We start from the raw sequence: 27339 nt of genomic DNA, 5'->3' as shown, positions 1-27339 counted from the left end.
TCTGCTCGAAATTTCCATGGCATTTCAAGGCCACATGAAGTTAAGATACACAGCTATTAACAATGGCACATGCAATTCAAAGAAATGTCCATTACAGAACACTGGCTTCAAATTAAGGATCAATATTGTAGGGTGCAAAATAATAAGAGGTAAATTAACTGCCATTTAAAGGGGCCTGCAGTGGACAGCTCGAAAAACATAAGCCTCAAATTGTAAGGTTTCAGTGTTCCCACTGGATAAGTCTCTGGATCTTCTCTATGAGTGAAATAAAAGCAAAGCAAAGCATTGCAGATATTAAATATTGGAAAAAAAAAGTATTGGAGAAATTTAGCATAGCGTCGAGAGAGAGAATTAGAGTTAATGTTTCATGTCCAATATGAACTTTACTGTTTTTATTCTCTATGTGAGACATCCACCTACATGAGGTTTGGGGATAAGTTCATACGATAGAGTACTCTGGCTAGGGGAGCAATTCTTATCTTCATTCTCAAATACAACATCTTTGATATCACTATTCAATGCATTCTTATTAGAAATGTTCATGGAATGGGAGAGAGACAAACAAAATTTTCAGGAGCTCAATCTGAAGCAGCAGTTCAGGATACTATAGTGGTTCTACTTGGCCCATTATATAACTGGGATCATCCAGCAAGAATTTAATTGATCTTGAATAAATTCTATTGCTTTGCAACGATTGCAACTGTGCCCTTTGAATTCCTCTCTCTCCCAAGGTGACAATGTGCTGTTTGATCTTGCAATTCAGTTATATCAGCACTTTATCAGTTAACTTGAGGTTTCTTAGGGTGTTAAGGAGCGAAAATACTTGAGCTATTAAGTGGAGAAATCCAACGTATTAACAATGATAACAATTTGCTGTAATTGCCAAACACACATCAGGAAATGTGGATTTTTTTGATAGTTTATATCTTTTATTCAATAATGTTGTGATGTTAATTTTGACTGACATGATTCAGAGCATCTGATATTCAAGATAATGGCAAGACATCATAGAGGAATTGAGATGAGGGTAAATAAAACAGGTTGCAGCTAGGCAGGGAGAAGTTTGAATTATGGATCGTACATATTAGTTGATTATCTAAAGCCAAATCAAAAAGGTGATAAGCAAACAAAAACAGAAAAAAGAGCATGATATAGATGGATGTGGCAGCATGGTGGCTCAGTGGTTAGCATTGCCACCCTCACAATGCCAGGGCCTCCAGGTTCAATTCCACTCTTGAATAACTGAGTGTGTGAAGTTTGCACGTTCTTAGTGTTAGTGAGAGTTTCCTCTGTGTGCCCCGGTTTCCTCTCCTAGTTCAAAGATGTTCAGATTAGGTGGACTGGCTGTGCTAAATTGCTCATATGTCCAGGGATAGACTGGAAGCAGAGCCTAGCGGGGAAGACAGTAGAGCAAAAATGGCAGGAGTTTCTGGGTATAATTGAGGACACTGTAAAGAGGTTCATCCCCAAGAAAATAAATATTATCCAGGGAGGGATTAGACAGCCATGGCTGACAAAGGAAGTCAGGAAATGTATTAAAGAAAAAGAGAGATCCTATAAAGTGGCCAAGAGCAGTGGGAAATCAGAAGATTGGGAAGGCTACAAAAACAAACAGAGGATAACAGAGAGAAATAAGGAAGGAGAGGATCAAATATGAAGGTAGGCTAGCCAGTAATATTAGAAATGATAGTAAAAGTTTCTTTCAATACGTAAGAAACAAACGACAGGCAAAAGTAGACATTGGGCCACTTCAACCAGATGCTGGAAGCCTAGTGATGGGAGATAAGGAAACAGCAGGAGAACTTAACAAGTACTTTGCGTCAGTTTTCACAGTGGAAGACATGAGTAATATCCCAACAATTAAAGGGAGTTGAGTATGGTTGCCGTTACAAAAGAGAAAGTGCTGGAAAAGCTAAAAGGTCTTAAAATTGATAAATCTCCTGGCCCCGATGGGATACATCCTAGAGTTCTGAGAGAGGTGGCTGAGGAAATAGCAGAGGCATTGGTTGAGATCTTTCAAGAGTCAGTGGAGTCAGGGAAAGTCCCAGATGATTGGAAGATCGCTGTTGTAATCCCCTTGTTCAAGAAAGGAACAAGACAAAAGATGGAAAATTATAGGCCAATTAGCCTAACCTCGTTTGTTGGTAAAATTCTAGAATCCATCATAAAGGATGAGGTTTCTAAATTCTTGGAAGAGCAGAGTCTGATTAGAACAAGTCAACATGGATTTAGTAAGAGGAGGTTGTGCCTGACAAACCTGTTGGAATTCTTTGAAGAGGTGATAAGTAGGTTAGACCAGAGAAACCTAGTGGATGTGGTCTATCTAGACTTCCAAAAGGCCTTTTGATAAGGTGCCACATGGGAGGCTGCTGAGCAAGGTGAGGGCCCATGTTGTTCGAGGTGAGCTACTGGGATGGATTGAGGATTGGCTGTCTGACAGAAGGCAGAGAGTTGGGATAAAAGGTTCTTTTTCAGAATGGCAGCCGGTGACAAGCGGTGTCCCGCAGGGTTCAGTGTTGGGGCTGCAGTTGTTCACATTATATATTAATGATCTGGATGAAGGGACTGGGGGCATTCTCGCGAAGTTTGCCGATGATACGAAGTTAGGTGGGCAGGCAGGTAGTACTGAGGAAGTGGGGAGGCTGCAGAAGGATCTAGACAGTTTGGGAGAGTGGTCCAGGAAATGGCTGATGGAATTCAACGTGAGCAAATGCGAGGTCTTGCACTTTGGAAAAAAAAATAAAAGCATAGACTACTTTCTAAACGATGAGAAAATTAGGAAAGGCAAAGTACAAAAGGATCTGGGAGTGCTAGTCGAGGATTCTCTAAAGGTAACCATGCAGGTTGAGTCCGTGATTAAGAAAGCGAAAGCAATGTTGTCACTTATCTCAAGGGGGTTGGAATATAAAAGCACCATTGTGCTACTGAGACTTTATAAAGCTCTGGTTAGGCCCCATTTGGAGTACTGTGTCCAGTTTTGGTCCCCACACCTCAGGAAGGACATACTGGCACTGGAATGTGTCCAGCGGAGATTCACACGGATGATCCCTGGAATAGTTGGTCTAACATACGAGGAACGGCTGAGGATCCTGGGATTGTATTCTTTGGAGTTTAGAAGATTAAGGGGAGACTTAATAGAAACTTACAAAATAATACATGGCTTGGAAAGGGTGGACGCTACGAAATTGTTTCCGTTAGGCGAGGAGACTAGGACCCGTGGACACAGCCTTAGAATTAGAGGGGGTCAATTTAGATCAGAAATGGGGAGACATTTCTTCAGCCAGAGAGTGGTGGGCCTGTGGAATTCATTGCCGCAGAGTGCAGTGGAGGCCGGGACGCTAAATGTCTTTAAGGCAGAGATTGATAGATTCTTGATGTCTCGAGGAATTAAGGGCTACCTGGAGAATGCGGGTAAGTGGAGTTGAAATGCCCATCGGCCATGATTGAATGACGGAGTGGACTCGATGGGCCAAATGGCCTTACTTCCATTCCTATGTCTTATGGTCTTATGGATGTGATTATCCATAGGAAATGCAAGGATAGAGTAGGGGCAGTGGGTTGGTGTGGACTCGGGCTGAATGGCTTGCTTCCATACTGTGGGAATTCTATGGATGATGTTGCGATTGCTGACTATTTATTAACAAATTTTAGATTCTGTCCACTAGTTACCTGATGGAGGAGCAGCGCTCTGAAAGCTAATAATGCCAAATAAACCTGTTGGACGTTCACCTGGTGTTGTTTGATTTTAACTCTAACAGGACTAAATGGTGTAGACAAAGAGAGGATGTTGCTAATGATGGTTGTGCCAGAACCAGGAATCACAGTCTGAGGATTCAGAGTAGACCATTTAAGACGGCGATGAGGAGACATTCCTTCACCCAAAGAGTGGTGAGCATGTGGAATTCATTACCACAGGAATTAGTTGATGACAAAACATTTAAGACATGGCTAGATATAGCACTTGGGGGCAAATGGGATCAAAGGTTATGGGGAGAAAGCAGGATTTGACTATTGAGTTGGACTACCAGCCATGGCCGTGATAAATGGAGGAGCAGGCTCAAAAAACCAAATGGCCTCCTTTTGCGCCATCTCCTGTGTTTCTATGAAAACAGTTTAAGGCGAGCATTTCAGATTTAAAGTGGTAAATACAATTAAGGCCAGAAAGGCATTGGTGTCATTGTAGTCAAACGGTTTGTTTTACGTAACACTGGTGTAATTGATTATAGGTCTTGGAGAAATAAAACACCAGGATTATTGTCAGTCATTTCTTTTGTAACTTATGAATTAGAATCACTTTATTGTCTTAGCACAAGCTAAAATGTGATGGAAGTCTCCAAACATGGAGTTATGTAAAGACGAAAACAGATTTGGGAGGCAACAAAACAGTCAAGGAAAAGAAGATTAGTCTGCAAGTTGACAAGCTTCACATGGCCAAGAAGGAGAGATCACATCCAGAGGGGAGACAGCCAAATAAGCAGATGATTCAGGGAATTTGGAGGCAGTGTAGGAATAAAACTGGTAAATCTTCCTTTTCTTCTTTCATTTTAGAAGTTTAAAATTTTGCAGTCTAGTGAAAAGGTTAACAAGATAGCTGTCTCAGCTGACTGAGGGCCAGTTATCAGTCACATACATGAAGCCTGAACAGGACCTTAGCAGGTGTGGATTATTATTGAAGCTGAAGCATAGTCATCTCAGCTCTATTTAAGAGAGGGTCTGTTGAAAGCACTAGTAAGCTTCACATGGTCAGGAAAGAGAAATCGCATGGAGAGTGAGACACATCCTGAGTGAGTAAGTTCATTGGATGATTGCTATTAATTTGACTATTATAGGTTATTTTCAGATTGAAGATAAATTGGATAAGTATTTACAGTTTACAAATGAAAAGACCAGGAAGAATTTTTTTTAAAAATTAAATTAAGAGGTAAGAAAATGAAACAGAGATGTGGGGTCAGCCAATGTATTGTACCTGCACAATGCGGGAGCTGGTGGACTCCACTGTATTTCATAATGGCCACGCCTGCAGCAGGTGTTGGTTGCTTGAGGAACTGTGGTTGCGAATCAATGAGCTAGAGTCTGAGCTATAAACCCTGTGACTACATAAGGGGGGACGAGTTGCCTGGATGCTATGTTTCAGGATACAATCGCATCTCTTAAATTAATGAACTTATCCTTTAGTGGCGAAGTGTCTGGTGACAACTGAGGTAGGTAGAGAAATTCAGAAGGTACTGTTGAAAGAGCCTTCGCCTTTGACCTTGTCAAACATTAGCATCATGGGACAGTGAGTCATTCAAGAGGGAAAACAAATGTAGTTTTAATCAGGGATAGTATCGTCAATTGAATAGATACTGTTCTCTGTGACCAAACAGGAGAGTCTCGAAGGCTATGTTCTCTGCCTGGTGTCCAGGTTTAGGATATCTCATCTGTGCTGCACAGCAACTTGAAGTGGGAAGGAAAAGATCCAGTTGTCGTAGTCCACATGAGTATCAATGATATAGATCAAGGGAATATGAGCAGTTAGGAGCTAAATGAAAAAGCCGAACTAAAATGGTAACAATCTCTGGATTACTACCTGAGCCACAAATAAATTTTCACAGGGTAAACAAAATTAAAGTAGTAAATATGCAGTTCAAAGATTGGTGTGGGAGAAATGGGTTTAAATTAATTGGACATTGGCACTAGTACTGGAAGAAGAACAAGCTGGGTCAACGGGACTGGATGCATTTGAATATTGTGATGAATCGTACAATCGGGCCTTTAAATTAAATAGCAGGTTGGGGGCAGGGTTCAGGAGCATGGAAAAATTAAGTGGCTCAGCAGAGATTCCTAGAACTAGTAATTGGACAGAGTATGGAAAGGGTCAGGAATCTAACGTCAGGCACAGCAGATGAGGGTGCAACTATGATTGGGGGGGGGGGGGGGGGGGGGGGGGGGGCGAGGGGGCGCAGTCATTGCAGGACTGAGAGTGCTTTACTTAAATGCACGTTGTGTATGAAATCAGGTAAATGAGCTTGCACTGCAGATTGAAATTAGCAGGTATGATGCTGAGAGTATCATAGAGATGTGGCTGCAAGGGAACTAAATAAGTATACAGGTCCTAGCATAAGGACAGGTAGAATGGCAAGGTTGCCTTGTTCATAAGGAATGAAACTAAATCAATGGCAAGAAAGCATAACAAGTTGGAAGAGGAAAGGCTCAGGCAAAACTCTTGATGGGAGTTGTGCACAAGGCTCCTAGAAATAATTAGGATGACTGGCAGGAAATAAATCTAGATAGACAAGGTAAGTAAGAAAGGTACTATTACAAAATTCATGGGAACTTCACCGTGTGGGTGGTACAGTGGCACAGTGGTTAGCACTGCTGCCTCACAGCGCCAGAGACCCGGGTTCAATTCCCGACTCGGGCGACTGACTGTGTGGAGTTTGCACATTCTCCCCATGTCTGCGTGAGCACCCTCCGGGTGCTCCGGTTTCCTCCCACAGTCCAAAGATGTGCAGGTCAGGTGAGTTGGCCATGCTAAATTGCCCGTAGTGTTAGGTAAAAGGGGTAAATGTAGGGGAATGGGTGGGTTTCGCTTCGGCAGGTCGGTGTGGACTTGTTGGGCCGAAGGGCCTGTTTCCACACTGTAAGTAATCTAATCTAATTCAGGTGAAGTGGGAAAATTGGATTGGTAGTGGGTCTCCAGAAAAATAATTTGTGGAATGTCTGAGGTGGTTTCTATGGAGCAGATAGTAGTACAGGATACTAGGAAACAGACAATTTTGGTGATGTGTAATGAGACAGACTTAAAAAAGATAGCTCAAGGTGAAGGAACTCCCAGGGCACAGCTGCAATAACAATCACATTCACCCTGCAGTTTGAAAGGAGAAGTTGGAATCAGACAAAATAGTATTACAATTGAGTAATGGTAATGACAAAGACATAAAGGAGGAGCTGGCCTGATTGATTGGAAGGAGGGCTGAACAAGGAGGACAGTGGAGCAGCAATGGCAGGAGTTTCGGGGGGCAATTTGAAGGCACAGCAGAAATTTGCCCAAAGGAAGAAGCAGCACACTCAAGGGAGGAGTCAACCATGGCTAACAAGAGAAGTCAGGGACATCATAAAAGAATAAGCATACAATGTGGTGAGGGTTAGTGGGAAGCCAGAGGATTGTGAAGCCTTTAATAACCAGTAGACAAAAATTTAATAACAAATAAGTAGGGAAGAAGACGAAATATGAAGGTTATCTAGCTAGTAATATGAAAGAAGACTGCAAGAATTTTTTAATGATATCTTAAAATGTAAGAGTGGACATTGGATGAATGAAGCAGGAGAAGTAGTAATAGGGAACAAAGACAGTTGGAGGAACTGAATAGGTCCTGTCTATCAGTCTTCACAGTGGAAGACACCAGCATACCAGAACTTCAATAGTCAAGGAATACAGGTAATTGTAATGGTCATCACAGAGAAAGGTGAATAAATCACCTGGACCAGATGGACTAAACCCCAGAGTTCTGAAGGAAACAACTGACGATATTGTTGAGGCATTGGTGATTTCAGGAATTTAAGTCTCAAAACTGAAAAAAAAGGCTAACTTAACATTCCTGTACAAAAAAGGAAGGAGGCAGAAGACTAGAAAAAGGTTGGTTAGTCTGCCCTGTGTTTTGTAAGATTTTGAGTCCATTGTTAAGGAGATTGCAGAATTCTTGGAAGCACATAGGGAAAATAGGGTTGAGTCAGCATGGCTCCATTAAGAGGAGATCATGTCTGACAACTGTTTAGAATGAGCAGGTTAGACAAAGGAAAGCCAGTATATGTGATATATTTGGATTTCCAGAAGGCCTTTGACAAGGTGCTCCACAGGAGATTATAAGGTAACAATCTTAGTATTAGGGGCAAGGTACTGGCATGGATAGAGGATTGAGTGATTGGCAGAAGGCACCAAGTGGGGATAAAAGGGTCTTTTCCAGGATGGTAGTCAGTGACTAGTGGAGTTCTGCAGAGGGACCATCATCAATCTGGACGAAGGAACTAAGGGCATTGTTTCTAAATTTGCAGATGAGACAAAGATAGCTGGAGGGACAAGTAATGTTGAAGTTGGAGACTGCCATTTCTTTGCCTATTCTCCTCACCTGACCACATTCTTCTGCAATGTGGAAAAATGAGGTTCGGTAGGTAGAAGAAGTGCAGACTATTTCCTAAAAGGGGGAAAGGCTTTGGAAATCTGAGTCCTAGTTTAGGATTCACAAGGTTAACACACAGGTTCAATCAGCAGTTAGGAAGGCAAATGTAATGTTTGCATTCATTTCAAGAAGGCTTGAATTCAATAGCAAGAATGTATTGTTGAGGCTGAAAAGGCTCTGGTCAGACCACATTTGGAAGATTGTGAGCAATTTTGAGCTCTGAAGGTGGGTTCTTATTGGAGAGGGTCCAGGAAAGGCTTGAGAGAACGATGCTGGACTTGTCATATGAAGAGTGATTGAGGACTCTGGGTCTGTAGTCAGTGGAATTGAGAAAAATCAAAGAAGGATCTAATTGAAAATTATAGAACACTGAGCACGCTGTATCCAGTGGATGTAGAGAAGATGTTTCTACTAGTAGAAAACACTAGGAAGAGTGGGCAAAGCCTCACTGAAGGACAACCCTTTAGGACTGAGATGATGAGGAAGAATTTCTTCAGCCAGAAGGTGGCAAAATCTGTGGCCATGATTTCCACAGAAGGCTGTGGAGCCCAAGTCATTGACTGCATTTAAGTCAGAGATGGATTGGACTTTCTTTGGTAAAGGGATTAAGGATTATGGGGAAAAGGTTGGAGAATGGGATTGAGTAATACATCAGCCATGATCAAATGGCAGAGCAGATTTGTTGGGCTGGCTGCCTTAATTCTGCTCTTGTATCTTGTGGTCTTATTCACTTTAGGAAGTGTTCAAAACGTTTGAATTAAAGAGGGAGCACAATGTGAAGATGAAATTGTTTATTATATCAAGCAAATTATGAGAAGGCTAACAAAGTAGTATCATTCCTTGTCTACTGAGAATGGGACCAAAGGAGCAATAAGTAACTCTTGTGGATAAGGTATGCTGAAAAGGGATCATAATGAAAAATGGAGAATTATTAGAAACTTAATCAGATTTTTATGTGGATCTCTAAAAAAACTTAGCTCGAAGAAGAACTGACAACATTTTCAAGAGAAATGACAATATATTTGATCAGATCAGGCCTTTTATGCAAACTAGAAAAAACAATATATTAAGTGAAATTAATATTTACGCCACAATTTACACTCTAACTGCCTCCCCTTTACAATCTATGACATTACCATTGTTGAATTCCACATTAACATCCTGGGGCTACCACTGGCCAGGAAAGAAACTGAACCAACCACAGAAATGTTGCTGCCAGAGCACGTCTGAAGTATGATCGACATGCACTGGCAACAATGTTTACCACCTATAAGGTGCCATGTAGGCACTGACCATGACATCTTTGACAGCACTTTTCATGTCCACAACCCCATCACCTAGGATAACCAAAGCAGTAAATGTATAGAACACTACTACTTGAAACCTTCCCTCCAACCACAGCATCCTGACTTTAAACAATGTAGGTATTCCTTCATTATTGTTGGGCAAAACCTTGGAATTCTCTCCAAAGCAGTATTGTATCTTAATCACATGGACTACCCAGCAGTTCAAGACTCCAGGTCACCAATACTGAGAAAGTTTATAGCCTTAAATGTTTTTCTTAAACAGTTAGACTAAAATGTAATTTTGAATTATAGAACACATTTGCTGCGTACTAGGAAATGGTATGGCAGGGAGGATAAGATAATTAAGAACATTTGCATTAACATCAGTGAATCTGGATAAACAACACACCGAGAGATAACATTCATAGCTGTTCCTCTATAAAATTAATAAACAATGTTTAACTTTGACCTCTGAACGAAACTTGGTATCAAATTAGCTTCTCCCCAAATTATTGTCATTCACTATTATCTGAAAATGTGTTGCTGGAAAAGCGCAGCAGGTCAGGCAGCATCCAAGGAGCAGAAGAATTGATGTTTCGGGCATGAGCCCTTCTTCAGGAAGGGCTCATGCCCGAAACGTCGATTCTCCTGCTCCTTGGATGCTGCCTGACCTGCTGCACTTTTCCAGCAACACATTTTCAGCTCTGATCTCCAGCATCTGCAGTCCTCACTTTCTCCTATTCACTATTATCTGTCTACTTCAGAACACGCAGTGCTTTCGTTAACCTTTATGTTTGTGACATTAACGCTTTTGTAAACCTGTGCATAAAAATTGTCTGTTTTGGATAGTATGATGGAGTAGCCTGCCAGGGCTCTTCAAGAGTTGATGTTGCACTCTCCTGAATTATTAGAATCCCATTATAGCTTATAGGTATCAGTGTTGTGTTGTAGCAATGTTGCTATTAGTAAATGAAGGGAATGATTAAAATTAAACTGAACTGCCTGTAAGAGTTTTTTTATTCCAGACCACCAAAGAGTACAATATCTGGGACGAACCATGAGAGGGGCTTACAGGTCTGAGTCCACAAGGGATTCCCTGAGCCGTCTCAAATCTGTACTTTAACAATATCGTAAGAGTATTCAGGGTTGAGAAACAGATTCCACCTCAGCAATATTTCCAAAATATGGGGACAACCTTGGAAACTGAAAATTATGAAAACCTGATGACCAAAAATATTATAAAATAAAAAACATATTTGACCAAAATCGCTGCAAAAGATTATGCACGTCACACTAATTTAAGGTGTTCTTCTATCAATCTTTAGTCTTCCCAATCTCATCAAATGGCATTTATAAGCAAAGAGCGAAGGAATATTACGACACAACGTCCCTAGCCTGGTCAACGAATCAATTAGATGATGTCCAATCTGATCTTGAACGAATTCTGTTTTAAAAAAGTACTGTACACTTTAACTGTAATTTACTCCTGATTAATATACATTAGAATTAATCTATGGATAAAGTTAGATTTAAAACAAAATGTTTAATTTTTCCACATCTGCATCTTGCGATTTGCTCAAAATACAATTTCAAACCACTTTTTCTGCTTTGCAAGAATAACAAATTCTCTAAAAAATGAGCTCCAGGTAACAGCCAAGAAACCAGGAGAAAAGTAGGTATCCTAGATGAGGAATTTTGAGCGGGGTAAAAGTCTTTGTCGGACCCTGTTCAATGAAACATTGGCAAAATAGGCATGCTTTTTTCTTCAAAAATGGCAAATAGTGCATGGGACATATAATATAAGTCAATAAACCCATTCTGACTTTTGAGTAATCAAATTAATTAAATTTCTCAAACCAAGTTTTCAAAATGAAATACACAAAATATGTTTAGAATCGATAAATCTGTTACAGATTATTTTTCTATCAGTGAACTAGCTGTTTTAAGATAAAAACAAAGAACTGCAGATGCTGTAAATCGGAAACAAAACTAGAAAAAGCTGGAAAAGCTCAGTAGATCTGGCAGCATCTGCAGAGAAATCAGTTAATATTCAAGGCTTAGTAACACCTCAGAACCCTAAAGATGCTGCCAGACCTGTTGAGCTTTTCCAGCTATTTCAGATATAAGTTACATAAACAGAAAAAGAGAATACACACCTGCAGTGCTGATAATGCAAAAGGATTGAGTCCCAGTGGATTCTGCAGGGATCCTGAACCCAAATGTGGAGATGAGGACGAAGATTGGGAATTAAATTGAGATTGTGCCATTTGTTGCGAGGAGGTTGGAGGCACATATGTACAGGTGATGGAAGATTCATCACAAGGCATTCTCGGTAAGAGGCTGAACCACTGTCCACCCTTCTCTGTAAGTACTTTCAGCAACTGGTCATTTTGAAGTATAGGAGAATTGTACAGTTTCCCTGTGGCAGCTATCAGTGGGTTAAAGAAGTTTGCACAAGAGTCTATTTTTTCTGAGTTGCCAGATGGAATTGTTAGCTGGGAACTTGTGATGGAGCTCTGAGAGTTACAATGACTAGGAGATGATGGAGTGGCAATTACTTGGTTCACATTTTGCTTCTGAGTCACAAAGTCTGATTCAGGAGGCATTTTAGCTACCTCTAACAGCTTACTCAGTTTAGAAAAAGAACCTGGCTTTTGCAAGAACAGGTTAGTGCTATTTTTCCCTTTTGAATCACTTTTGCACAAATCATCACAGTTAGTCGTTGAACAAGAATTGCTCAATTTGTCTTCAGGTGGCTCAAAAGGCTCCTCCTTGATCTGCAAATTGTTAGCGTTTTTTAATTTTTCTCTCTCTTTCGCCATCTCCTCAGAACCTGTAATAGTAAATCAGTTTTACTCAATTCAACATAATGGCATGTTTACATTAAGTATTGATGTAGTAAAAGGGTTAAGTGACATTATAAGCAACATTAAGCTTTAAATTCCAAATTACATTTTAAACATGGTCACAAAGACTTGCATGAAATAATATGGAAAACAAAAGACGTAAAACTATACCTGTAAACTGTTTATATGATCAATCTAACATTACACACTTAAATCATTCCTAACTGAAATGATTCATAAGGCATTGCAGAAGTGAACAATTCACTAACTCCCATGAAGAGTCATCTATCATCAAGCCATGTATTCTGTGGCTCCAACTTGGCCACAAACAGGAGCTGACCAATACGGCAGTCAAGGGGACCTCAACAGGATTAAGCAATATGAGTCAAGCCAATAATCACTTGAGACCTGAATTACCAAAGACAAAGTTCAAAGAAGAAACTCCCTTTTAACAAAATTCTCCCAATATAAGAATGGTCTTCCCTCCAGTTATGCACTATTTCAGTTCCTTGATTAAGGAATGCAGGCTGTAATCAATAAGTATTGTAATTCTTCCTTGCTCCACTATCTCCCAGACCAAAAACATTGAACACTAGCCTAATTTGGAGGTATGCGAGATAATATTGAAGTTTAGATTAACTCGGAATATTACTTATGATAAGCCTCAACATCTGTAAGCAAACTGCTTCATAGTTTAAATAGAAATACAGTACTTTCAGGAACATTTTGCAATTAATAAGTTATTTCCTGTTGCAGGGGATGGTCTCTTTCAAATTGCATTACAGCTCCTTCTTGCCGGAAACAAATAATTTGAGTTCTTAGCTTTTTGGAATGAAGAATGCTCACTCAATAACCAACAAAACTGGTCAGTCCTGTGTATAGCACAGAATCTAGATTTACATAGCTAATTAAGCCATTGTCAATTAGTTTAAATCCTTCCAATGTCAATTTAAAACCCCCACCCTCCCCTCACTTCTTTCAAAAGTGGAAAGCAGAATATGCATAAAGTTAGCTGTTTAAAAATGAATTCATTTGGTGCTTCACAAATATACAGCACATTACAGCAAATCAAATCTTTAAATTGCAGTTATTGTTATAACACTTTTTATTTCAGTAGAAATATGACAAGCTGAATGGGGTCCTTAGCCTAGATTTTCTGCTCAAGTCTCTGAACCCAGAAGCTTCTGACTCAAAGGTGAGAGTTCAGACAACTTAGCAATGGCCGATATATTTTTAGCAGATGCTCAGTTGATCCAGTGACAGCATTATAAAACCCAAGAGCTTTTGCTACTTATACTTGACATTTGTCAGAATAAAAGTGAACTCCACAAGTTAATCTCTGTGGCAATGTTCAGTGTACACAAGAATGTTGTGTTCTCTTACAGCAAAAAGCATCACATTTCACAGCAGTGACGGGGTAACATATTGCTTATTTCTCTTATTCTCAGGGGAATGTTGGTTTAAAAAAAAACACATTACCCTTATAATGGTAATATGCTGCAGGCAACCTCAACAAACTCAGGATCAGGAAATGCTGCCCTTAAGCTGATGGCCGATTTGGAGATGGTTGGGTAAGAGTCTGGTATGGTGGCTTCAGAGGTCAGGCAGGAAAATACTCTGGTTGGTCACATCCCCCAAAGATGTCACTTCTTCCCTGCTGCCTTTCAGCAACAGCCTTCCCACTCTTGCCTGCTTCAAGTGACCACTATATTAAGGCAGCGCAAGAGCAGTGAGGTCCTCAAGCAGTGTGTTAATTTGTCACTTAAGGGCCTCAACAGTCCTATGATTGGAAGGGTCCAGTGGAAGGGAAAATCAATAGCTGGAGAGGTTAATATGAATTGTTCAGTGCAAGGGTATGGATAATGCATTATAGGTTTAATAACATCATACAAGTTGCTGACGTCAGTGAATGCACTTTCAAATGTCACATCTGATCAACTGCACTACTATCTCAGCCACATTGTTCCAGTCACCACACAAATTGCCAACAACAGTTGTCAATCAGGATACAAACTTGATATCTATATCTTCACCTCAGCTTCACACACTTAGTACTGATTTATTTCTCTGGACTCTGGTCTCATTTCTGGACATTGTGTTAGCTATTCAATCATAACAGCCATCCAAATGTATTGGACTAAACTCAATGACAGTTCCCTCTCCCTTGCAAAGCCAAAGTAATGTGCAATTGGAGGTAGCAGAAATTAATAGTGGGACAGACACACTAACATCTTCTAACTCCCATAGTGGAGAATATTTCAGCCAGTATGAGGGCCATAACTGAAAGTGAAAGCATCCTCATATCTAATCTTCTCTAATCATATAAAAAAACTCTGAGCACGACCTTTCCAGTTTAGAACTGGTGGTTAACTTCTTCAGTTCACTTGTGCATTCAACCATGATACAGTGTTAGATGCTTTAGGTTCCACCTCATGAGTACTGCAGTGAAATACCAGTGAACTGCGCCCAACTGAAGATTGCTATCATCAAGTTTGCAAACCAGTGTTCAAAAGGGTTTGCAGTGTATCACAGCAGTTCAGTCATCTTTCCTCTAACAAACTATAAGGAGAGCTCAGGTTTGGCCAAAAGGAATGGCAGTAGTTCCATGGAACACTGACCTGATGTCCTCTCTCAGGATGACAGCCATCATGAGCCAAATGCTGCCCTTCCATCAGTGCTCTTGCTGTTATCCTTCAGTCAGTCAGCCCAGAGTGCATACAATGATGCCAAGGTGGTGGAATCTAAGGCCAGGCACCCAAGCCATTCAAGGTCACCCTCCAAGTTCACCTACCGTCTCCTTTGCTGAAAATGTGTACCTCGGCTACAGCCCTGGTGCAACCACTGTCATAACAATTCACAGAAACACTAGGATCGATTATAATCGCAGGGAAGAAAGACAATAAGGAAGCAGAAGGGTGATTCGTTGAATAGTCATACAATATGGCATGGTTTAAATTATACATTCTGTTTGCAACACTTGTTTTGTGTAGATTGTTATTTTTGTATTGTAGCCAAATGGATGACATGATAGTCAACAATAAAGGAAGGAAGACTGTTGGTGAATGTGGAATTGGGATCGAGATTATTGGTATCATACCTGAATGAGTTTGCTCATTTCTTCCTGGGTCACAAATGACAATCAGTTTGGTAAACCATCATTGCACTGCACTCCCGCCTTCGCCAGAACATCCTTCCTTAGATCAGTAGACCAAAACTGCATACAATATTCCAAGTATGGTCTCACCAAGAATCTGTACAACTACAGTAAAACATCCCTGCTGCAGTACCCCATAAAATCCAACATTACATTTGCCTTGCTCACCACCTGTTGCACCAGCTTTCAGCAACTAGGGTTCAAGAACACGAGAACCTGTTGCATCTCCCCCATCACCATTTAGAAAATAATCTGCCTCCTTTTTTGGCTACCAAATTGGATAACCTCTCATTTATGCACGTTGTACTTAAACTGTTATGCATTAGCCCACTCACTCAATTTGTCTGATCATACTTAAGCATCTCTGCATCTTCCTCACAGCTCACCCTCTCACCCAGTTTAGTGTCATCTGCAAACCTGAGGACATTAATATATACTGCAAATACTAGGCTTTAAGCACTGATCCCTGCAAGGCCCCTCTAGTCATTGGCTGAACTCGGAAAAAGGACAAATTATTGCTACTTAGTTTCCAGTGTGCCAACCAGTTCTCTATCCACGTCAGTATACTACTCGCAATCTCATGTCCTTTAATTTTATTAGCTAATTTCTTTTGTGGGACCGTAAACCACAGCCACTGGCCCCTTATCAACACTACATCAAAAAATTCTATTACTTTTGTCAAATGTGATTTTTCTTTTCAAAATCCATACTGATGCTGTCCAATCCTGTCACTGTTTTCCAAAGTGCTCTGTTCTTAAATCTGCTTTAAAACAAGAATGTAATATATGGCAATTGTAATAGAAAATTTGCATCACTTACCTTCTGCACTTTCCATGCCTTCAACAAACACACCCCCACACTGGGGAAGGACCCAGTAACGCCGTTTATAGCGATCTTGGCCAAATGTCATGGCACGCAATGAATGAGAGGCTTCAAACAGCTTCTTACGGTACTGGCTTTGTTGCTGTTCAAATAAAACATTTATATGCCATAATATCATTGATATAAAAATATTTATGCACTATTGAACAAAGTTTACAAAATTTGCACTCCACAGCTTAATTTCATATGACCATATTTCATAGTAAGCACTTACAGGACAAGAATGTTTGGACCAGTACAAAGGGTGTACTGCTAGAGGTTCACATACAATTATTTAAATTTATACATCTGACACAAAAACATCCGGGGTAATGGGATAATCAGAAAAATGGATATGGATTCAAAGGAGATGTTATTTGGAGAGACAGGTATATCTTAAAAATAGGTGCGGGGGGAGAAAGAGAAAGAGAGAGCATGAGTGAGATTTGGAGATACAGAGGCATTTTAGAAAGGAACAACAAACAATGAGGCTAATATGACTGAATTTACAGCCAATAACAAAAGAGCTAAGAGAAGGAGGGATGCACAGGAGACCAAAGTCAGAACCACAGTATATTGGATGGTTGGCATTGGGGACAAGGATGTGGGAGAAATAGGAGGTCAAAAGGACTGCTGTATGATGGACATCTCAAGAGTAAAGCTCATATCAGCCCTCAGTTTAATTTGTGTACAAGGCAGCAATTCAGAAAACATGGAGAGAAAACACTTCACATCAACTCTGAAGAGTTGTCTAGTCTCAAAATGTTAGCTTGCTTTCTCTCCATGGATGCCCTTCAGGAGAGAAAACAAACATCAACTCAGCAGAAAATCTAACCAAAAAAGAATCGCCCATCTGTTCTTGTCCATCCCAGCATATTTGATCAACTGCTTCAACTTTCAAATATTGTTAAAACTGGAGAATCAAACAATTCAATGCCTTCAATTATTTAAATGGGATTCAAAATTTAGAGTTGTATTTGTGCAGGTTTGTCAAATGACGATTCAATGACTTTCCAAAATAGTGACATAAACTGACAATGTTCTCTAAAAAGTACTATTATTGATCACATTCACTACTTGCATAGTTATGCATTCTACTTAGTTATGCTTCACTACCCATTTGGCTTAATCGGAAGATCATCTGAACAAACTGTGGCATGAGTCGTGAAGGGAATTAATATTTGTGTGATGGATGGGTGCTGATTAGTACGCTGTTTGGTCACTGGATATCATCCTAAATCAGCATGGTCACTCACTTGCTGCACCTTGAGAGTTATTAGATTAGACTTACAGTGCGGAAACAGGCCCTTCGGCCCAACAAGTCCACACCGACCCGCCGAAGCGCAACCCACCCATACCCCTACCCCTACATTTACCCCTTACCTAACACTACGGGCAATTTAGCTTGGCCAATTCACCTGACCCGCACATCTTTGTGACTGTGGGAGGAAACCGGAGTACCCGGAGGAAACCCACGCAGACACGGGGAGAACGTGCAAACTCCACACAGTCAGTCGCCTGAGTCGGGAATTGAACCCGGGTCTACAGGCGCTGTGAGGCAGCAGTGCTAACCACTGTGCCACCGTGCCGCCCACTATGGTACATCTTTGAATGAAGTATCTGCTGACACCAATGGCACAATTGTGAACTCTGACTGAACACATAAACCTCCATGGTTTGTAAACAGTGTGCATGTGCAATACAAAATTGAGTTTAAATAAAAATCTCCTTGCAACAGTTTTTTATTCTCTTCAATGATATATCTTGCCCTTTAACTTTTTAATACACTTTGTTTAAATTTAATTTGGCAATTTTGCTGCTACTGAACATGCTCCAGGGGCATCAGTAGATGTGGCCATCTCTGAATTTTGGCACAGCACCCATGAAACAACTTGAGTTCATTCAACGTGCTGTACCTGGAGAAGCAAAATGCACTTTCTACTTCTCTCCAGGCAACAAGGTTATTCCTCTATCTTTGCCTATAATGAATGTCACCGCCTTTGCACAGTGATCTATAAGATACTTCAGCTCACCCTTGCTCCATATTGCAAGGAGCCTGCAGCCAATGAAAACTTTATGACCTTCTCTGAGGCTGTAGCTTGACTGCAAGACACTAACTTTACGACTTGGAGACATCATTCTTATTGTCCTTGCCTCACATGAGGTAAGAGAAATGCACGCTGAGCACAGTTTCCTGTCTTCTCTCTTTGAGAAGCTTGACTAATATGTACCTAATCACGTTGCAGGGCAAAAGATATCGACACTACAGCAGCCAAGAGTGGGAGAAAGTGATCTGAAAAGGAACTTTGGAGTGAGAACCAGGCTTTCAATACACAAGGCCACACTTTGCAGACTTCCAGCAATTTTACAGAGCAGCACAAGCAACAAAACCCAGCAGAAATCAGCCATAATTCTGAAAGTATTTTATGAACCACTTGAAATATGGCAGGAGTTAAGGGAAAAGAACATCCTGCTGAATGTTCAAAAGAGAGGGGTGTCAGTTGAAGTGTTAACATCAAATTGACTCCGTAAAATGCTGCCTGATATCACAACCTGGCCATTCTGAAGAATTATAGTATAGATTGTTAGCACCTGCACGAGAAAGCTAACCAAAGTGGCATCGAGGTAGGTGGTAATATTCTGGACTAGTAACCCAGAGAAGTTAGATGTGGGGCATGGGATTGAATCCCACCATTCAATTAATAAATCTGGAATTAAAAACCTAGTCTAATGGTGATCTGGAAACCATTGCAGATTGTTGCAAACCTGCATCTGGTTCACTAGTGTCCTTCAGGGAATGGAAATCTGGCTTCTTCCCCAATCTGTGAATCACTTCATATGATTCCAGATCCACAGTAATTTGGTTAGCTTTTACAATATTCTCTGAAATGGTCAAGCAAGCCAATCAACAAACCTAACTGCTTCAAAGTCTCATAAAAAGAATTAAGCCATATAGGCACGGAAACTTCCTGCTGATTACCAACTATCTTCCACAAAAAAAATGTCAAATCAGTACTCTTCCATGGACATGGAATGGATTCCACAGGATTGGAATCAGTGCTGACCAAGTTGGCTGAGTTCTACAGGTCATTGGTACTTGCCTGGCCCTTTGGCAGCTGTTGAGAGAACCAACAAGGGGGAAAAACTAACCTGATTTCATCCTCATCAATCTGCATCCAGTAAATGCATCTGCCCATGTCAGTATCAATAGAAGTGACAATTGGCAATGTCTAGCCTTCATATTGAGGATAGCTTTCATTGTATTGTGTAGCATTACTATCATACTGAATGGAACTGTTTTTGAACAGATCAAGACTGGACACCAATGAGGTGCTGTGACAATCAACAGTAGAACTGTATTCAACTACAACCTTTAAAGGCATGGCCTAGCATATTAGATCGTTGGGATCTTTTCTGGGGCAGAGGCAATCTGTTCAAGAGAGATGGGATGCACCTGAACTGGAGATGAACCTATGTCCTGGTGGCTAGGTTTGCTAGTGTCGCAAGGGCAAGTTTAAAATAGATTGGCGGAGGGGTGGTGGTGGCGGGGGTCCTCAACAGCAGGGAGGCAAGTGCGAAACTTCAAGGAGACACAGTAATCAGAAATAGTAAGTTGAAATGACAGGTCAGGGTGGAACACAGGGAGGAAGGAATGCCTGTTGGATTAAATTGTGTCTATTTCAATATAAGAGGGCTGATGGGTAATGCCGATGAACTCAGGGCGTGGATAGGTATGTGGGGCTGAGATATTATAGCCATTAAGAAACATGGCTAAGGGAGGGACTGGCAACTTAATGTGCTAGGGTACAGGTACTTTAGGTGAGACAGACGAGGTGGGAGAGGGAGTAGTAATAAGAGATGAAATAACTGAAAGATCATCCAGTGAAGCTTTGTGGCTGAAGCTAAATAAGGAGATGGTGACATTACTGGAGTTGTACTATAGGTCCCCAAATAGTTAACTGGAATTAGAGGGGAACAAATATGCAGGGAGACTGGGGAGACTTTCAGAAGAAATAGGGTTGTCAGAATAGAGGATCTTAATTTTCCTAACATAGAACAGGAGTGCCAGAACATTAAAGGGTGAGATAGGTTGGAAGTTAAGTATATTCAGCAAAGTGTCCTCAAGCAGTGTATATAGGGTCCTATTCAGGAAAGGGCTGAACTCGACCTATTCTTGGGAAATAGGGCAGGACAGGTGACAGAGGTGACAATGGGGGAGCACTTTGGGACCAGTGACCATAACTCTATTAAATTTAAAATAGTTATGGACAGGCAAAAAACTGGTCCACAGATTCAAGTTCTAAATTAGGGATAAGTGAATTTTGATGGAATTAGATGTGAGCTTGCAGGGGCTGATTGGAGACTTTGCTTCCAGATAAAAAGGACATCTGTCAAGTGGGAGCCTTTAAAAGTGAGATAGCTAGAGTTCAAGGTCTATATGTTCCTGTGAGAGTGAAGGGCAAGGTTGGCAGGAATACGGAACCCTGGATGACAAGAGGTATTGAAGCTTTGACCAGAAAAAAGGAGGTGTGGCACAGGTATAGGCAGCTGTGATCAAGGGAATCCCTGGAGGTATATAGGGGGCACAGGAGTTTACTGACGACAGAAATCAGGGGGGTGAAAGCAGTCACGATATAGCCTTGGCTATTAGAGTGAATCCAAAGAACTACTTTAATTAAAGGAAAAAAGAATAATGAGAGAGAATAGGGACCCTCAAGGACCAAAGTGTAGAACGGCAGGAGATGGGCAAGGTTCTCAATGAACGTTTTTCTTCTGTGTTTACTATGGAAGATGACAAAGATTTGGAAATTTGGGGAAATTAGTGGTGATATCTTGGGGACAGTTCATATCACAACCAGGTGTGGTATTGGATGTACTAGAATGTATGAAGGTGGATAAATCGTCTGGTCCTGACCTGAGAAATCACAAGAATACTTCAAGAGGCTAGATAAGAAATTGTGGGAGCCCTTGCTGAAACTTTTGCATCATTGCAAGCCACAGGTGAGGCTCTGGAAGACTGGAGGTAGCGAATGTTGTGCCATTATTCACAAAGGCCTGCAAAGATAAACCTGGGAACTATAGACCAATAAGCATAACATCTGTGGTGGGTAAGTTACTTGAGAAGATACTGAGGAACATGATATACATGCACTTGGAAAGTAGAATTTGATTAGGAGTAGTCAGCATGGCTTTGTATATGGGAGATCATGCCTCACAAATTTGTTAGAGTTCTTTGAAGTGACCAGGAAGGTTGATGAGGGCAGGGCAGTAGATGTAGTCTATTTGGATTTCAACAAGACCTTTATAACATTCCACATGGTAGGCTGCTCTGGAAGGTTAATTACATAGAACCCATGGACACTTGGAAAATTGGACACAAAATTGGCTTGATAGTAGGAAGCAGAGGGTAACAGTGAAAATATGCTTGTCGGACTGGAGGTCTTTTTGGATGGGAATGTATAAGGCATGATATTAGTATGTTTGTTAAAGACACTAAAATAATTGGTATCATAGACAGTGAGGAAGGTTATCAGAAATTGCAGCAGGACCTTAATCAGCTGGGGACGTGGGCCGAGAAATGGCAAATGGAGTTTAGATTAGATTTACAGTGTGGAAACAGGCCCTTCGGCCCAACAAGTCCACACCGACCCGCCGAAGCGTAACCCACCCATACCCCTACATTTACCCCTTACCTAACACTACGGGCAATTTAGCATGGCCAATTCACCTGACCCGCACATCTTTGGACTGTGGGAGGAAACCGGAGCACCCGGAGGAAACCCACGCAGACACGGGGAGAACGTGCAAACTCCACACAGTCAGTCGCCTGAGTCGGGAATTGAACCCGGGTCTACAGGCGCTGTGAGGCAGCAGTGCTAACCACTGTGCCACCGTGCCGCCCATAAATATTGATAAGTGTCAGGTCTTGCATTTTGGAAAGTCAAATCAAGGTAGGAGTTTCATGGTGAATGGTAGTGCCTTAATGAGTGTAGTGGAGCAGATGGATCTTGGAGATCAGGTTCACAGTTCTCTGAAAGTGGAGTCACAGGTACACAGGGCAGTGAAGGAGGTTTTTGGCATTCATCTGTGAGGGCATTGAGTATACAAGTTGGGAAGTTATATTGCAATTATATGGAACGTTGGTGAGGCCACACTTGGAATACTGGGTTCAGTTCTGGTCGCCTTGTTGTAGGAAGGATGTTATTAAACTGGAAAGAGTGCAAAAGAAATTTACAAGAATGTTGCCTGGACTCAACAGTCTGAGTTATAGGGAGAGGCTGGACAAGATAGCATTTTTTTTAAATTTAAAGTGTAGAAGACTGAGGGGGACCTTATGGAGTTGTATAGGATCATGAGAAGCATGGATAGGGTGAAAGCACAGTCTTTTTCCCAGGTGTGGGGAATCAAAGACTAGAGGGCATCAGTTTAAGGTTAGAGGGGAAAGAATAAAAAGGAACCTGAGGGGCAACTTTTTTAATACACAGTGGGTGGTACACATACGGAATGATCTGCCAGTAGATAAGGTGGGTACATTAACAACATTTAAAAGACATTTGGACAAATACATAGAAAGGAAATGATCAGAAGGATATGGCCAAGTGCAGGGAAAAGGGGATGGCGTGGACAGGGATATTTTAGTCAGCATGGACCAATTTGGGCCAAAGGGCCTGTTTGTGTGTTGTAGGACTCTATGCCTCTATCCCTCATTCTATCTTGATCACCAGGGGATGAACCCTGATTAAATGCATAATGCAGAAGGCATCCAGCATTAGGTATACCTAAATGTGAGGTGTTGACCTGGTGAAGTTCTAACACAGGACTAATTGTATGCCAAACAGCATTTAATAGAGACAGCTAAACCATCCCACAAATTGACAGATCATATCTAACAATGCAGTTTTGTCACAGCTAGTCATGAATGGTGATAGAAAATTAAACAACTCACTAGAGAAGACATTACTGCAAGGGTTCCTCCACAGAGTGCATTCAGCCTAGCCATCTTCAGCTGCTTCATCAATCACCTCCAGACCACCCAAGGCCAGAGGGGAGGATGGTCACTGTGCAATGTTCAGCACCATTTGCAACCCATCTAATGAAACAGGAGCAGTACAAATTCTGCATGATCTGGACAGCATTCAAGCTTCAACTGATAAGAAGTAAGCATCATTTACGTCATACAAGAGCCAGGTAATGACGATCTCCAACAAGACAAAATAAAAGCATTGCCCTGGGACATTCAATGGCATTGGCACTGCTGAATCCTCCACTGTCAACATTGGAAACTGGACTGGACAAGTCATATAAATACTATGACTACAAGAGCAGATCAGAAGCATGGAGTTTGGTAGCAAGTAACTCATCTCTCAAGTTCTCAAAGCCTATCTATAAGGCACAAGTCAGAGTGTGAGGGAATACTTGCTTGGATAAGTACAACTTCAGCAATATTCAAGAAGCTCAACACCATCTATGAATAAGCCCACATGATTGGCATCCCATCTAACACCTTGAATGTTCACTTCTAGCAACAATACATAGTGGTAGCAGGTGTGCACCATCTACAAAATGCATTATCATGGCTACTTCAACAGCATATTCCAAACATGTGACCTTTCCCAACTAGAAGAACAACAGCAGTTGGCATATGGGAATGTCATCACATTCCGAGCCAAGCCCCACACCTGATTTCACAGAATTGTTACGGGCAGGAAGCAGCGTACATCATGCTTACACCAGTTCTACTATCTCATGCCAATCTCCTGCCTTTTCTCATATTCTTGTCACCATTTCTTTCAAAATTGTGACAATACTATGACTTGAGGTGTATTTTTCCCTTTTCTTTAAAGAAAGGCAAGACAGAGGTGATGAACTGTTTATTTGAATCCAATAAGCTTGTGAAGCCTTGCATCCTTTTCAAAAGTTGGAACAATAGAAGCAACCTGAATGGATGCAGTCAAGCTCCCACAGAACCAGAATTTTAAGATTTGGTTTTTGAGTAATAGTTGTTGGGGTCTTGAAGCTGTAGTACATCTCCTCCTGCTAACCTCTCTCACACAGTGTTTCCTCTATGTTTTTTCTTCTGGACAAGAGAACTGCATGTGAGCCAATCTACTGATTTTTGCTTTGCCAAGGGTGTGTTTATTGGATGTTACTGCACTGGAACAGTTACTGCGTAGTAGCTCAACAATCTATTATTCTGTCAAATTTTCAAAGAGAGTTAATTATTCTAATTCTTCTTTCTTTTGTTGTTTCTTAACTATATTATATGAGAAAAGGTCTGTTCTGCTTTAAGACTGCTGTTTTGACCAATCAATTTGCATTCAGAATGCAATGGAAGGCACTTGCCTTTAAAAATAAAGAGAAGTTAGGATCCAGGCAATCATTTTAAATATTTTGAGGAGGTTTGGCCTGGTCTATATATAAAAAAAACATTCAATGCCCTCATAATTGACTCAATTTAACCTACGGCCTGATGAAGGACTTTTGCCCGAAACATCGATTTTCCTGCTCCTGGAATACTGCTGTGCTTTTCCAGCTCCACTGTAATCTTGAATCTAACCTCCAGCATCTGCAGTCCTCACTTTCACCTAGTTGATTTTAACTTCATTGCAAATCCTCTTCCAAGGATGCCTACCTTGAAAAGGTTCTCCTCTTTCCTCTCCAAGGATCTCAGTGAGTCTCTCTCTCTCTCATTGCAACCCCCAGGTCATCTCCTCTGCCCTGAAGCCCCAGCCACGTCCTCAAACAGACTCACTACCACAGCCACATCTCCTTTTTCAGTGCCTCCGACACAACCAACTGATCCCACATGGACTCCAAACCACATCCTCAGTTGAACCCACCTCCATCACACTCCTAGGCAGTGCTTAATTCCTAATCACTGTGTCAAAGTTTCTTACCACATCACCCTTGTCACATTTGCACACCACTTTAAAATCTATTCCATCTTTTTTTCCTATCTCCTCTATAAAGCCCACTCATGATTATGAAAGCCTCTATCAAATCTCCTTCCAGCCTCCTCCTTTCCAAGAACTGTCCCAATTTCTTCAATCTATCCTCACAACTGAAGTGTCTCAATCCTATAAATTCTTCATTCTTGTAGATCACATCTGCATTCTCCCCAATGCATTCATATCTTTGCTACATTGTGACATACAGAACTGTGCACAATATTACATCGGAAGTCTAACAAATGTCTTGCTCAAGTTCAACATCACCTCCCTGCTTTTTTTTACTGTGTTCTCAGCTTTATTAATAGAGCACAATCTATTATTATAATAGTCTTCACCTGTCCTGCCACATTCAATGATCTATGCATATATACACCCAAATTCCTTGGCGCTTTCATCCTCCTCAGAACTGTACCTGCTCCCTGTTGATTCTCAATTATGCTTTCTGATTTGCACCTGCCATATACACACCTTTTTCTTTCCAACATCAATTTCTACCTCATTTGTCATCTAGAGAACTCCGGGTTTGTTTGTCCTACCTTTTTCATTAGAGGGAATCATATCTCGACTGCACCTGAACCATTTGCTCATTGAAGGTGGCCATTGTTCAGTTACTATTTTCCCTTGCAAACTCTTATCCCATTCAATCCTGCTTGGCTCTGTTCTTGTCCCATTAAAGTCAGCTCTCCATCAATTGATTTTACTTACACTGGATTGTTGTGTGTTATTCTCCAAACTTTTGATACAATGAACACTATTTCCTAAATGTTGCCTGCTGATACTTGATCTACTTGGGCAGCCTTGTTTTTAAGGCTGAAGTCCAACAATGCTTCATTTTTTGTTGGATTGGATACATACTACAATAACTAACTCAGTACTGGTTGGTGCCATACCTGGCACATAGGAAGATGGTCATGGTTATTGGAGGTTAGTCATCTCAGCTCCAGAACATCTCTTCAGGAGTTCCTCAGGGTAGTGTCCTAGGTCCAAGCATCTTCAGCTGCTTCAATGATTTCTCCATCATCGGGTCAGAAATGCGTGTAATCATTGGTTATTTACCAATGTTCAGCACCATTTAAATCTTCTCCAATTCTGAAGCAGTCCATTGTTCAACAAGATCTTGACAATCTCCAGGCTTGGACTGACAAGTGGCAAGTGACATTTGTATCACCTAAGTGCCAGGCAATGGCCATTTCTAAATGAGACAGTCTAATCACTGTCCCTGACATTTAATGGTATCACCATCACTGAATCCCCAACTATCAACATCTTTGGGGTTATCATTGATCATAAACTCAACTAGAATAGTTAGATAAACACAGTGGTTACAAGAACAGGTCAGAAGCTAGGAATACGATGGCAAGTACCCAAGGTCTGCCCACCATCAACAAGGCACAGTAAGGAGTGTGATGGAATACTCCCCACTTGCCTGGATGGGCACAGTCTGAACAACACTCAAGAAGCTTGACACCATCCAGGACAAAGCAGCCTGCTTGATTTGCACTGCATCCATCCACCACTGATGCTCAGTAGCAGCAGCAGCAGCATGTACTGAGTAGCAGCAGCCTAAAGCAATGCCAACAGCAGCAAAAATTCAGATAATGCACAACTGAATTTTGTAGCAGAAGAGCTCTTGCTATTCAGTCCACAAAACAATATGAAAGATCCTTAATTCACTTTGACTGAGCTCACAATTGTTATATAACATGCATTAATTTTATATAAACCAAGTGCTGGACTCTGTGTTCCTAACCTGTACTACCTCTTGCCTGGCCATCAAAATATGTTTTATTAAATGTCAAAACATGCAGCATAAATAACTCAGTCCTGACATTGAAAGAATAAAGGCAATGAATCAGAATTTTTTTTATTTGAAAGAGAAGGAAAACAGCAATCTAAAATGTTATGCTGACAACAGTTTGGAAGCAAAACATCTACCTTGCTCAACTTCTCAATCTGCTTCTCCAATTCTTCTACACTTGTTGACTGTTCTCCATCATCCTAAAAAGTAAATTCAACAGTTGTCATTATCAATATTTGCTATGCATATTTGATCTTGCAAATTCAGATTCAATGGAGCTCACT

At 41.0% G+C, this 27339-nt stretch overlaps 1 protein-coding gene across 8 annotated transcripts in view; it reads right to left on the bottom strand.

Annotated features, from left to right (window-relative positions):
- Nucleotides 1-27339, bottom strand: part of baz2ba (bromodomain adjacent to zinc finger domain, 2Ba) — a 369151-nt gene that overhangs the window by 47197 nt on the left and 294615 nt on the right. For all 8 annotated transcript variants that reach the window (XM_060827214.1, XM_060827207.1, XM_060827211.1 and 5 more), the window contains 3 exons: nt 27193-27255; nt 16265-16409; nt 11602-12278 (listed from right to left, as the gene is read on the bottom strand). In XM_060827214.1, coding sequence (XP_060683197.1) covers nt 11602-12278; nt 16265-16409; nt 27193-27255 — 885 coding nt within the window. The remainder of the gene's footprint in view (nt 1-11601; nt 12279-16264; nt 16410-27192; nt 27256-27339) is intronic.

This window comes from Hemiscyllium ocellatum, chromosome 7, assembly GCF_020745735.1.
Source record: "Hemiscyllium ocellatum isolate sHemOce1 chromosome 7, sHemOce1.pat.X.cur, whole genome shotgun sequence".
NCBI lineage: Eukaryota > Metazoa > Chordata > Chondrichthyes > Orectolobiformes > Hemiscylliidae > Hemiscyllium > Hemiscyllium ocellatum.
This window is presented reverse-complemented; position numbering and strand designations above follow the sequence as displayed.